This window comes from Ostrea edulis, chromosome 4 (genome assembly GCF_947568905.1).
Source record: "Ostrea edulis chromosome 4, xbOstEdul1.1, whole genome shotgun sequence".
Lineage (NCBI taxonomy): Eukaryota > Metazoa > Mollusca > Bivalvia > Ostreida > Ostreidae > Ostrea > Ostrea edulis.
The window spans coordinates 19,604,536-19,618,855 of record NC_079167.1 but is presented as its reverse complement, the minus strand read 5'-3'; the positions used below and the strand labels follow the sequence as shown (position 1 = coordinate 19,618,855).

The following is a 14,320-nucleotide window of genomic DNA, read 5'->3' as shown; positions in this document are numbered from 1 at the left end:
TGAACCCATATTAGTACAAATATGGAGTTACCTTTAAAATATAATTCAAATGACACACTCGTTCAAATGTTTCCATTTACATCAAATCGGGCTCGAGATTCTACCGCAACAGAAATATTTCATCCTTTCACTATCTAACTATAATGATTTCAGACAAATACCCTCTAGTATTTGACAGTTCGTTCTAGACTCTAAAACAACAATGGGTGCAAATTGTAGTGACAGCCCCATGAACGCATTGCAGTTGTGAAAAACGCGCGTATAAATCTTGATAAATGAGCGAAGACCCATGACATCTTACAACACGACTTTAGGCATTTCATTTAACGCGGGAAATATAACGCGGTTGATGGAAACAGTGCATTGTGACGTCATCATTAGCTACGATATTTTCTTTTCTTTCAAACCAATCAATTATCCACGACAAAACGTACGAAGGTAAGGGAAAGATTGTTTGTAATTTAAAATCATTTGTGGTACTTTCCAAACTATTTATTTGTTTTACCTACGGGGTTGTCAAAGAAGCATACCGCAGTGACGGCGGCATTTTTCCGGAGGCATTATGGGTAGTCCCCATCATTTTTCAACTGATGAAGCAAACTCCCCGTCGAGGCCTCATTACGTCACCTACGAATAGACCTCTCCTCAAACTTCATTCTACAGTGACGTCACAGTATACGCGGCCTAAGAAATCGCTATCCCATAATGTCTAAGTGGAAGAGTTTGGTTTGTAAGCAAACGAACTCTGGCGGAAGTTTGCTGATGAAGAGCAAACCACGTGACTCAATTGCGTAATCATTGGAGCGAGCTCGTCGCTTCGCTCGCTAGTACGTCTATTTTAACGACAGAAATAAAAATAAAATGTAGATATAAATAAATTTCATTTTTGAAAATACATTATGTTACTAAAAGCAACGCTTCATGCCGCATATTTTTCATGAAGCGCTAACGCAAAATGAAAGTTATGTCTTTTAAAAATAACATACAGCGATCCGCAGTAAATATCACCCTTTATTTAATCAATGCAAGCATTTAATATATTTTCTTTTAAGTTAAGAACAATTTTATTCTTGATTTCAGCCAGTCATGTAACTCATTTTTTTTCCTCTTCTCTACAGTGGGTCAACAGCCTTAGGTGTAAACCTTTAACTTTATGATAATTAAGATTTTATAGCATAATAATTCATTTCGAAAAAAAGATAAATTCTAAACCGAAATCATTAAAAATGTCATGTATGGAAGCATTAGATAGCCATATAGTTCATATTAGATTTTCCTATATATGTTTTAATAAACAATTAACACTTAACAACAAAGAAGCAAACACAAGTAGTATTGGACTAGATAGCAAACACGTTCTGTTGTGCGTAAGACTGGCAGTGTGTTGTTTTACCACGAAGCTGCGCACTCGTTCAAAACTTCCGTTATTTGGTGCGGGACTGACCTCTAGGAGAGTGCACAGTAGTGAATAGATATCCACGGACCGGAAAGGTGGAATTGTGTAGTTGCGGCGGATATCTGGGCCGGCCGCAAAGAACAGCGGCTTCATTGATGACAGTCGGTTGTCGTATCCATGGTTCCCCCGGTCCGTGTGGTTAATTAGGTCATCTTTGTCCTAGTGTATAAAAGAGATTCAGAAACAGGAAATGTGAAAAAGATCATATAACGGTGTAAACACACAAGCGTTTGTTTTCAAAATACAAGTAATTTACAAATAACACACGTGTTCAATTACAGTAAAATATGGTTATAGTAAATGCACTTATAACAGATTTTTGTAGTATAGAGCGTACTTCAATGGATCGTTTCTCAACTTGAAGTATGGAGAGAGAGAGAGAGAGAGAGAGAGAGAGAGAGAGAGAGAGAGAGAGAGAATTCCTTTAAGTTCCTTCATTATGTTCTACTACATTCAATATCGCTATATATGTACATGGGCTCATAGTTTCGACATTTTACTGGTTTAAATTCTCGAAATCCTAAAGAACCGTTCGGAAATTTATCGTTTACTGTAGAAATATAATACACACTGTAGAAATATATTATTTACACATTGTAGAAATATATTACACGTAGAAATATATCACAAAGGATATTTTCTAATTCTATCAACTTTGTCTCATCAGTCCAGTGCAGTTGTTCTTTACTGTTTTCTTTTCTTTTTCGCTTGTTTCCTTGTTTTTAATTTTACAAACATGTTATGAATGAATTACCTGGGTCGATTTTGAATGGTTGTTTTTAATATTTCACTCTTCACATTTTACCCGAGTATATCAGTTTGACAGATTATCGAAAGCACGCGTATTACAGCCTGTAAATGTATATAAGGAAAGACGTCAACAAAACCCAAAAGTTCTGTAAGTGTGTAATGGGAGAAACAGATCTAACAACATGTGCTTGTTAGGAAACTGTTTTATCAAACTCTCATTCTATAATGGGAGAAATAAATCCCATAACATGTGCTTGTTAGGAATCAGTTTTATCAATCTCTCATTCTATAATGGGAGAAACAGATATGATAACATGTGCTTGTTCAGAACCGGATTTACCAAACTTTTGTTCCATGAATTTTTTAATTTTCAAGAGACACTCGGCAAACCCAGTGTCTCTTGAAAATTAATAAAGAAAAATTAAAGAAGATCGAGTACAAGAAAAAAAAATTATTATCTCTTCCTAGTTAATCTATATACACTTATACACAATAGAAATAAATTTATCATACACAGTAGAAAAAGTCATAAGTTGTCGATGGAGAATTTTGTGACTCATTTAACTTTTCCGTGCTGTACTATGTTCTACTTAAAACTGACTAAAATAGATATCCGTGGAGTAACGTTTGCTACTGAAAATAGGACATCTTCAAAATTCACACATCAGCTAGCCATATATCACATCAAAACAGCCAATCAAACTTTAACAGGGACATCTAAATCTAAAGTGAAATATAATTCAAAACTGCTGTTTGATCATTTGTATATGCTCACAAATAAATTTTCAAAATACTGTAGCAAAAAGATAATAAAATTAATGTATCAGCTTTAATATGTATCAGGAGATTCAGTATATATATATATAATAAATTTTGTTTATGTGTAATTATATCTTCATCAAAATATCCCATATATAAAAACGCTTTGCTTGGATGAGCCATATATACATGTATTACATAAATATTGATGGCGCTAAAATCACCCAAGCCTAAAATAAAGGGGCCTAGCTACCAGTCACAGCCTAAGTCATTGCCGATTGTTACCAAAATGTCAAAATGGCCAAAACAGCTCTGAAGTACATAAAAATTGCCATTGACATTAAAATTCATACATTTTGTAATCTCTTGTTTCAAATTTGATATCAGGATTTCCTTTTATATATAGAAACAATGGTCGAAATAATATCGTATGTAAGTAAATAATTCACTGTGGGTAAATTTTACATAGTATTCATAAAATTAGTTTGAAGGTTACTTTTTTCACCCTCCGATTTATTTTTCTTCTGACTTTATTTTTAACACATTTCAGTATTTCAATCACGGTTCAGAATCAAAAGTGTTCACGTCCTAGTTGATAACTTTAATGACAAAACAAGCATGTTTAAAAATGAAAAACAAAATTAATGTTTCTATAAGTAAAATGGATACAATTTATCGTAAAGAATGTGATTTATTCTCATGATTTCAGAATAATGTCTATATCAGTGGGGAACATTTGTAAAAGGTTATATGTTTTTTTTAAAAGGAATTTTATATTTGCATTTTTATAATCAAACTAAGTCAAACAAGAGATGTTTGTAAAACACATATGCCCCCCATGGTGCAAAATTGAAAAGGGTTATACACACACACATCATTTAATTGAGAGTAGTATCATCAATTCAAAATATTGAGCAGACAATATCTTCCTATGTCAAGAGTGGATTGACCATGTGACCTAAAAATCAATAGGGGTCATCAACTCCTGAAGATGTACGAGTGTACCAAGTTTGATGTCTGTCAAGCAAAGGGTTCTCAAGATATTGAAGGGACAGTATATTCCTATGTCCAGTTTGACCCTTGACCTTTGATCATGTGACCTTAAATCCATTAGTAGTCATCTTCTCCTGATGATGTACCAGTGTACCAAGTTTGATGTCTGTCAAACAAAGGGTTCTCAAGATATTGAACAGACAGTATATTCCTATGTCCAGTTTGACCCTTGACCTTTGACCTCAAATTCAATAGGGGTAATCTTTTCCCTGAAGATGTACCAGTGTACCAAGTTTGAAGTCTGTCAAGCAAAGGGTTCTCAAGATATTGACCGGACAGTATATTCCTATGTCCAGTTTGAACCTTGACCTTTGACCATGTGACCTCAAAATCAATATGGGTCATCTTCTTCTAAAGATATACCAGTGTACCAAGTTTGATGTCTGTCAAGCAAAGGATTCTTGAGACATTCAGTGGTCAATATATTCCTATGTCTAGTTTGACCCTTGACCATGTGACCTCAAAATCAATAGGTGTCATTTTCTCCTGATGATGTACCAGTGTACCAAGTCTGATGTCTGTCAAGCAAAGGGTTCTCAAGATATTGAGCGGACAGTATATTCCTATGTCCAGAGTAGATTGACCCTTGACCTTTAACCTTTTCACCTGAAAAACAATAGGGGTCCTCTTCTTTTTATAACCAACCCACATATGAAATATCATTACAATCAAGTGAATGGTTCTCAAGATATTGAGCGGACAACTCATGGTCTACCACATGGGGTTAAGACCAGCAGTTTGACCTTGACCTTTGATCACGTGACCTGAAAATCCATAGGGATCATCTACTCTCTAAGGAAAGCCACTGTATCAATTTTGGCTATTATCAAGCAAAGGGGTCAAAAGATATTGAGCGGACAACACATGGGCTTAAGACCAGAGGTTTGACCTTGACCTTTGACCATGTAACCTGAAGGTCAATAGAGATCATCTACTCTATAAGGGCAATCCTTGTACCAAGTTTGGTAGTTATCATGCATAGGGGTCAAAATTTATTGAGTGGGCAACACATGGTCTACCACATGGGGTAAAGACCAGCAGTTTGACCTTGACCTTTGACCATGTGACCTGAAAATCAATAAGGATCATCTACTCTCCAAGGGCAACCCCTGTACCAAGTTTGGTTGTTATCAAGCAAAGGGGTCGAAAGATATTGAGAGGACAACACATGGTCTACAGACCGACCGACCGATAGACCGACCGACCGACAGTTGCAAAACAATATACCCCCTCTTTTTCAAAGGGGGGCATAAAAATACATATCAATACATGCATCCATTTTTTGTATTACGTGTCCTTAAGGCTCCGTCTAGGTCAGACTAACTTGATTTATTCAAATTGATCTAGCTCGCTCTCCGATCCTCTGAAACATGCCAGAATCACGAATACGTATGTTTGTCTTCATTTCAAAAGCACAAATGTATTAATGTTTTCCGACGAGCGTGAAATTTCAAAATGGTGTCTTTTGATTTTCTTCACTCAGCGAAGACGTTTTCAGACATGCAACATGGAAACCATCTCAACATGGAAACCATCTCAACATGGAAACAAAAATTAAACCATCATTAACAGTTTGATGTTAAACAAAAATTTAACCCCGCCCACTAACCGCAGATAATTGGTTGATTCGGCTAAAATGCTGATCCACCATAAACACTGACATGTGAGGTGTTGTTATTGGGTAAGGATTGTTCCCCTCCTTATCATGCATCATAATACTGTTTAATAAATGTGTACAAAATGTATTCTTCCAACTATGAATTACTACATATATATGTACTTTTATATTTCTAACTTACCGTGGGCAGATCTCATTGTTTCTGGCAAACATATTGTAAAAAGACCATAAAGTTGTATTTCAATTGGTAAATACCGGACGTTATGGTAATACGAGGGTTGTCCCAAAAGCGACAACGACTTCTGCAGTTCAACTTGAAGAGTACACACTTTTTGCCACCTCGTGTAAACATTATATAAGGATACTGAACGACAACATGTACAGATGATGTCTGAGTTGGGCATTTTTAATGCAATGGGGATATATAATAATTAAATTTATTGAATATTTATTCATGAAAAATGTGTCAGATGACCCCCCCCCCCCTACATGTAAGTACCACTATGACTGATACAAGCATTGGTATCTGGCATACACGCATTCGTAGAATTATTTTGTCATACAGTGGGAATTTGTGATTTATTATTTTGCGCATTTGGTTTGAAATCCGTAGATTAGGAGCATCCACGAAAATTGAGCTTCCGTGAAATCTAATGACTTACATCTGGTCAACATGATACATTGGAGTCGTTTTCCCAAGCTTGTTGGAAAGATGCGGGAAGTTGGGATTGTCGTCCGTGTTTAAATATAGAACCCATGTTTTTAATATGAAGGGGAAATAATTCAAACAAGAGGTACTGTGAGCAATGCTCACTAAGAATACCCCCCGCTTACCCCAATCTCCCAAAGGGTGTTGGTAATAGGTATAAACTACCTCTTTTCTGAGTGTAAAAAACAAATGGCATGACAAACCGAACCATATTGCTACTTCGATGTCCAGTGCGCGTGACCTTTGACCTTTTGACCCCAAAATCGATAGGGAACATCTTCATCCCATGGGTAGTCCATATGTATGATATGGTGACTGTAGGTGGAAAGGATAACGCTTTAGAGCCCGGAAACCATATTGCTACTTCGATGTCCAGTGCACGTGACCTTTGACCTTTTGACCCAAAAATCGATAGGGAACATCTTCATTCCATGGGTAGTCCATATGTATGATATGGTGACTGTAGGTGGAAAGGATATTAACGCTTTAGAGCCCGGAAACCATATTGCTACTTCGATGTCCAGTGCGCTTGACCTTTGACCTTTTGACCCCAAAATCGATAGGGAACATCTTCATCCCATGGTTAGTCCATATGTTTGATATAGTGACTGTAGGTGGAAAGGATAACGCTTTAGAGCCCGGAAACCATATTGCTACTTCGATGTCCAGTGCACTTGACCTTTGACCTTTTGACCCCAAAATCGATAGGGAACATCTTCATTCCATGGGTAGTCCATATGTATGATATGGTGACTGTAGGTGGAAAGGATAACACTTTAGAGCCCGGAAACCATATTCCTACTTCGATGTCCAGTGCACTTGACCTTTGACCTTTTGACCCCAAAATCGATAGGGAACATCTTCATCCCATGGGTAGTCCATATATATGATATGGTGACTGTAGGTGGAAAGGATAATGCTTTAGAGTCCGGAAACCATTGCGTCTACAGACGGACGGACGGACGGACGGACGGACAGACAAACAGACGGACAACCTGATTCCAGTATACCCCCCCCCCCCACAACTTGTTGCGGGGGGTATAATAAAAAGAGTTCCTCAATATTACACGTACAAAAATGGTTCTAAATGCTACACAGGAAAGACGTATCAGAGAGGATACAAATCTAAATTTAAAACTTTTTTTATTCTACGACGATTAAAAAACAAGTTCTGCAACTTCTTATCGGATCTGATATGGGGTCATCCGTGTGTGTGTGGGGGGGGGGGGGGGGGGAGGGGGACCGGAGAAAAGCGGAATACTCGGAGGAAAACGAAGTACCCGGAGGAGAGCGGAGCTCGATCTCGTGCGATAAGCAGTGCGGTAACTACTTCTCTACCCACTGATACTGTGGGGATCCGGGTTAGAATAAGTCCTCAGTATCCCTTGCTTTCGTAAGAGGCGACTAAATGGGGCGCGGTGGTACTTCGGATGACTGCAAAAAGCGAGGTACCGTGTCACAGCAGGTGTGGTACGATAAAAATCCCTCTCTGCTCAAAGTCCGTAAGCGCATTGGCCTTAATTTTTCAGCCCTTCACTGGCAATATTGACGTCTCCATGTGAGTGAAAGATTTTAAACAATAAATAACCAACTAACCCATTGATGTTGAAAAAAATTAATTCAAGTGTCATTTGTAAAAAAAAAAAAAAAAAAAAAAAAAAAGCGGCGCTAGACTACATGATACGACGGTTCAGAAGTACCAGTATATGATACATATTTATGATGTCATGCCCGAATTCATAAGCTGTAACACTATCATTTGCGACTGTGGATCGTAATAAATTTCAAAAGTAGGTCACCATGACCTACTCTTAGATCACCGATTTACCTTCCACCCAAGATTCATTAGCAGACCAGGTTTGATGAAATTAGGCGAAAACGTGCGCAAAATATGATCCGGAAAAGATTCGAGTTTGTATGGTCAGAAGGAGATCATAGCAACCTATTTTTTGGTATCGACGTACCTTTCCTCAAAGATCCATCAGCTGAACAGATTTGAATATGAAAGATATATCTATGACCAGCACAAGAAAAAGATTAAAGACGGACAAACGGAAAAGCCCCATAGTACGGACCATCAAAAGTCTGACGTATAAAATTCGTTTTATTTCATGGAAATTTGAGCGTTGTTTAGGTATATAATTTTCATGAATTAGACGCTACAGCATTGGACGTGAACTACATGTGTAGTTACTGTTTCTCTCGTGTTCATAAAATGAAGACAGACATTCATGTAAATAACACGTGATGTGACATGTTTCAGAGGGTTGGAAATTCGGCTAGAATGCTGTAGAAGAAAGCAAGCCATTTTGCTTTAGGCGGAACTTTGGGGTCAATGGATACCCAAGAAATTATTTGGTTAAGGAAATTATGCAGACTGTATTAATTTCTAAATCGTCATACATTTCTCCCTTGTATATATTGAAAATTAGTGCAATTACATTATCGTGATTTACTCCTCCCCATACTACTGTACACACATAATCAGTAGTCAACCGACACGCGAAATAACTAATCACCCACTGCATCATCTAAAACAATATTCAGATCTTACCCACAGCACAGACCATCCCTCTTCCGCCACACATAAAAGAGGCATGATCCGCCTATTATTTCTATAGTGCCAGAATTCAGGGATATCATCTTTTTTGTACACGGTCATTTTGTCGCTTCTGTTGAGTGCTGCGTACACAGTCTCCAGCTCCCCCTCTACTGGGGTAATGTGCATAAGCGGCCCTCTGTCGGATCGTCTTACAATGTTGCTAATATTTACTAACGACGCGATCTCTATTCTTTTCTTTTGGAAATCAATTTCTGTCATGCCATGGTCACTAGTTAAAATGAGATTCACTACAGAGGTCAGTTTCTTTTCTTCCAGTTTATCCAGGAGATACCCCAGCGCTTGGTCCATTTCCTGGACTTTTTCCCGAAGTTCTTGTGAATTCGGTCCGTACGTATGTCCGGCCTTGTCAGGTTGTGGGGAGTACATGACCGCGAGGTCAATATCACCTTTTAACCAATCAGTAACGGTGTCGATCTGAATCCGGACATCCACATTTGAATACGTCTTATATTTTGTTGGTCGTAGACCCCGGATTTCTGACTCACTTCCGGGCCAGAAGTAGGTGGCACTCTTTAATCCCTGCCTCACCGCTGTGATCCAGATCGGTTCACCGCCATTCCACCACTTCGAGTCCTTGGTTCTCGGAGAAAACGTTTCATCAAATTCAGGATCATACATCACGTTTCCCACAATTCCATGGCTCTCCTCGTACAAACCTAAAGGATATTACATGAATTTCACTTACACTGAAACAAATACTTTCTGGAACTAAGGTCTATGTATATTGTCGGTGGTGTAAGAAGACTCGATAAGGTACATGTACCTAGATAGAAAATTCAAAACACTCATGGTTCTACCCATCACAAGTTTAACAATTATTCTAGAAAAGATTGTCAATAGACGTTCGGGTGTTTCCGTAAGGTTCTGCGGAAACACCCGATGGTCTGGTTCATGGTATAAAACATATCAATCCGGATTTAAAACAATGGTTGGCCTTATATATTAACCAGACAGAAATCCTTTAAGACCAGTAACGCAAACATACACCTCGTCAACTCCCCATCGTATGCTCAAACGCACTCTGGCGGTAGTTTGGTGAGGCATAAAGGGATATCTATCACGTGATGTACAAAAAAAAAAAAAAAAAAAAAAAACCCGCTGAGAAATAAAATGTCGCCTCCGTGCTTTTGTCTGTTAAATGTGATAAACCTGTATTATATTTACTGCGAGATGTATCAAGTTATCATACACAAATAGAATTGGTCGTGCATCGTCATACTTTATTCGCGAGAACTTTGTTTACGTGTTATTTCGCGAGAATAGTCATTGGCGAAAATTTAGTTTTTGTGAATAAACTTTTGATGTACAAAACTTAAGTAATAAGTATCAATTCGCGAAAGATATGTCTCATCAATATGTATATACATTTTCATCATTGAATCCTCGCAAAAATAAGGCCTCATGAATTAAAAATGATCTGCAGCGTATAATAAAGTGCTTTATTTGGTTTGTTCAATGAGACATGAAGGTCTCAAATATTGCAGAAAAAAAGAATAACCCGATAACACGGATTAAGTAATTTTTTTCTGAAATGTTTGCGCCCTTCATTCTCCGTTTAACAAACCAGAGAAAGACATTTTATTATTTTAATTTTTATTTTTCTGTATTTATGAAAAATATTAATACTTTCAAGTACGTAAAGATAGATACCATTGACCTGTAAGTTATTCAAACGTAACAGCTGAAAATCCCCTGACCTTGATTGGTCTCCATATTTGGTAATGGTGTTCATAGTTGGACGATAGCAAAGAGATATAGTTCAAGAAGTACAAACTATAAAAATAAACCATCGTATATTATAGGTAAAAGCGTTATTTATTAAGGTAAATTCATACAAGATATAAAAGATACACCAGGAAACTTTTTTTTTTTTCATACAATTTCAACAATGCCGCGAAATAGGTCGCGGAGTTCGTGGAATGTATAATTATATCCACACGCGGACAGACGGCACCAAAACCGGATCTAACAAGACTGAAACTGAATGTGCTTCATAGTTGCAAATGGCAAGCAATGGATTGCAATAGAAATAAAACAGAAAACACACTGAATGTAAATATATCAAAATGAAAAACGCAAAACAATCGTTCAAACTTTGTAAATTTGCTCAGGTACATTCAATTACATGTATATCATGTATGTTTGAAAATCATGAGAAGAAATCTTTTAGCGCCAGGGTACGGAATACGGACAAATCACGTTATCGAATTCCTTCGAATTCAAGTTAAGAGTAACGTGTCTGTAACATTGTTATCAGGACACGCAGACACCACAGCCTTCCCGCGAGCGGTAGCTACATTTGTGTGACGAGGTTTTATCCATTTGTTTGACTCTATTTAGGTTATTCAAATGTACCTCTCAAAAATGGTTGAAAGTTTTGTTTTTGATAACACCTTTGCATGCTGGGTTGGAAATCTACCTACTGCCAATCAAGCTGAAGTGCTCAGTTTTATTTGCAAAACGTCGACCATTGGCAGGAGAAATGAGGGTGGATTTTTATATGCATCGGGTAAAAACCAACAATCGATATGCAAATCCAGGAATATACCTGGGGATTTCCGAATTTCCTCTCTTGTGACCTCAGTTTTAAATTCCAACTTGATAATCAATAGTACACCGGATATAAATATTACTTTATCAGTTCTTCAAGAAACGACGAGACTTATCATGTGACACTGAGTCCAATAAATACACGGTCATGATGACTTGAATCGCCATTAAATCCTTTAATTAAAGAATGTACGGGTAGAAGAATACTTCTATTATGGGGACATATAAACAACGACAGTATGAACCTGATGAGGCAGAAATTAGTCCATATTTCCACGTCTCTCATAACAGATCCATTCTTCTAGACATTTATTTCTCATATCTAATTTTTGTTGTTAGTTTTTAAGAATATTCAATTTCAGTAAAATGCTCAGTGCTTTTATCGAGAGAAAAAAAAAGATCATTAAAACAACATGCTTGGTTTTATAACTGACTACTGCTACACATGGAAATATTGTACTTTAAAACAATAGTAAAAGATTTAGGTATCATAGATACTAGTATTTGAGAATCAATTTCTTCAAACCGGCCAGCTGTCTGGCTGCAGGAAATGACTGGATTAGAGGGGTAGCCGGTTTACTGAAAATTACTGATGAGTTATGTTTAAAAAGTCACTCAGTGTCATTACTGTTATTTATTATGACCATATCATTATGACCAACAAATTTCTTAAATTTGAAAAAAAAAAGATAAATTAAAGTCTTAAAAAAGTAATCGAATAGATAAATGTATAAATAAAAAAATCAATAAAATAACTAAGAAGAGCACAATAAAATGAAAATGAATTGAAAAAAGAGAATAATACAACTAAAACAAACAAAAATGTACTTTTGATTTGGATTTGATTACACATAACGAGTGATATGATTTGGCTCTGTCCCTGTTTAGTGCATAAAGTGCTTTTCAAGTGCTGCTGTCAAGTAAACAACAGATTGAAATGAAAAATCGCAAATGTTCATAACTTTAACGCGTTCAGTTTTTCAATTACTGTGACATATAATTTTTTGGAATTCTGAGACCTTCAATTGCACCGGTGAAATATCGACCTGCAGCAGCTCTTACCTGTAGCCACACTGAAATGACTGGGGAAAGTCTTCGTACAAAACGTGTTGTTTACATAATCGGCCCGGGTTCCCAATCCAGCCAAACGGTCTAAGTTTGGAGTTGGTATCGACTTCACGTAGTCCCAACGGAAACCATCCATAGAGACTAGCAACACTTTGTTGCGGCGCGAGTCTACGCAACCAGCAGTGAGCAACAGAAGACTGAGCACCAGGTTGGTCATGACTGTAGGCGACTCACGTTGCACAAAAACTGTTTAACTATTGCTCGATTTCCAATGAATGTACCGCAATGACTAACCTCGCTCAATTTACTTCCTTCAGCTGGTATGACACTATCAGATCCAACAAAGTACATATAGTGCGTTCGATTTTACTCCATATTTCTTTTCCCTATGTTTCATTAGCATGTGGTCCCCGCTCTTACTATTGCCGAAATAAACATGTATAAACAATTTGTATGGCTCTATCAACAATTCAGCGAAACATTCTCTGTGCGTCTCCCCATTAATACTGTTCTCACTTCTGAATTGATGTTTCTGGCGTGTATATATACACTCTATAGTTCAAAGCTGCCCTCTATTACTATTGTGTGTCAAGAATATAACTGGTCATTTTCTCCTCAGCACATCGCTACACCAGTGTTTATCGGCGGTTTACTGGTGTGAATGTGTTGTGGTCAAGTTATAACCTTCCGACTTTTTTCTCTTATTCTTATTCTATCTATCTATCTATCTATCTATTTATCTATAATTTACAAATAGAATTCCAATTCAATGAAAGCGAACATTTAACTCCTATCTATTGAAAAAGAAATCTGAGTGGCGAACGTTCTAAATTCCGAACATCTTTTAAATTGTTGAAAGTAGGCTATTTATTTTTTCCCCTCAGAGATATAAAGAGTTATTCAGTACCAAAAATATCAAATGTGTATCTAATTCAAATTGCAAGCGATCAGGTTATCACGAATTCGAAACACCGAGTGTGTCCGTGCGCGAGATAGCTAAAGAAGCACAAGCGCTCGCCACACATGTTAATGACGTAAGCAAAACGGAGCTCAGTGGCTTATCAGCTCCCGGAGACGTCTGATGTCAATTAAATTCCTCAAACACTATCTTTATTTCTTCCATCAATAAAGAATCTATATTTGTGACAAAAATAAATGAAAGCGTTCGCTGTTTTCTGTCATAGCTAAATCAGGCCACCCAAAGCGAATGATGATTTTTCTTCGAGCCCAAAATTTCAATCTTTCAGTGAGTCAAAACAAAAACTTTCTCACGTTGAACACATTGACGTTTTGATTCCTCAACACTATCACTCGACCTTTGGTAAAGCTGAAGTGTTGATATCGAGTGGTACTGGCCCGTGTTCTTCACCGTGTATGTGAACACCAGACATTTCCGATTCTTTAGAGTCAGTTCAATAGCTTGCCTATAACAATCTATCGTATACGATAATCCATTACGTCTTCTCATTTTCTTAAAATCGTTGAGCAAGTGTGTTTTTTCCCTTTAATTTGTTCATTTCGTTTTTGTGTAATTCAAAAATAATTCCATATTTGTATTTTTACAATTATTTGCAATTGTATTTTCTCCCCATTTCTTATAATAAAGTTTTAATGTAATTTTGGTAAGTATTCTTATGACTCCGGTTTAACCTTGTTTTTACATTTTCTGCTTGGACCTTAGGTCCATGAAAAAGCTGGCAAGGTCTTGGTATCACATGATTGGTCAAAATCAAG

General features: G+C 37.1%; 1 protein-coding gene across 1 annotated transcript; it reads right to left on the bottom strand.

The window, feature by feature from the left end:
* Positions 1-993: 993 nt before the first annotated feature.
* On the bottom strand, positions 994-13,036 carry LOC125669799 (ectonucleotide pyrophosphatase/phosphodiesterase family member 5-like). The gene is made up of 3 exons (XM_048904596.2): positions 12,581-13,036; positions 8,900-9,624; positions 994-1,615 (listed from the first exon to the last, which is right to left on the bottom strand). The coding sequence occupies exons 1-3, from the start codon at positions 12,801-12,803 to the stop codon at positions 1,277-1,279; spliced, it is 1,287 nt and encodes a 428-aa protein (XP_048760553.2). The 5' UTR covers positions 12,804-13,036; the 3' UTR covers positions 994-1,276.
* Positions 13,037-14,320: the final 1,284 nt, after the last annotated feature.

Bases quoted from the DNA above. Each gene is read 5' to 3' on its own strand.
- LOC125669799 (XM_048904596.2), bottom strand. From the start codon at position 12,803: ATGACCAACCTGGTGCTCAGTCTTCTGTTGCTCACTGCTGGTTGCGTA. The intron at 9,625-12,580 runs GTAAGAGCTGCT...AATATCCTTTAG, and splicing joins TCATTTCAGTGTGGCTACAG to GTTTGTACGAGGAGAGCCAT. The intron at 1,616-8,899 runs GTAAGATCTGAA...TTTATACACTAG, and splicing joins AGGGATGGTCTGTGCTGTGG to GACAAAGATGACCTAATTAA.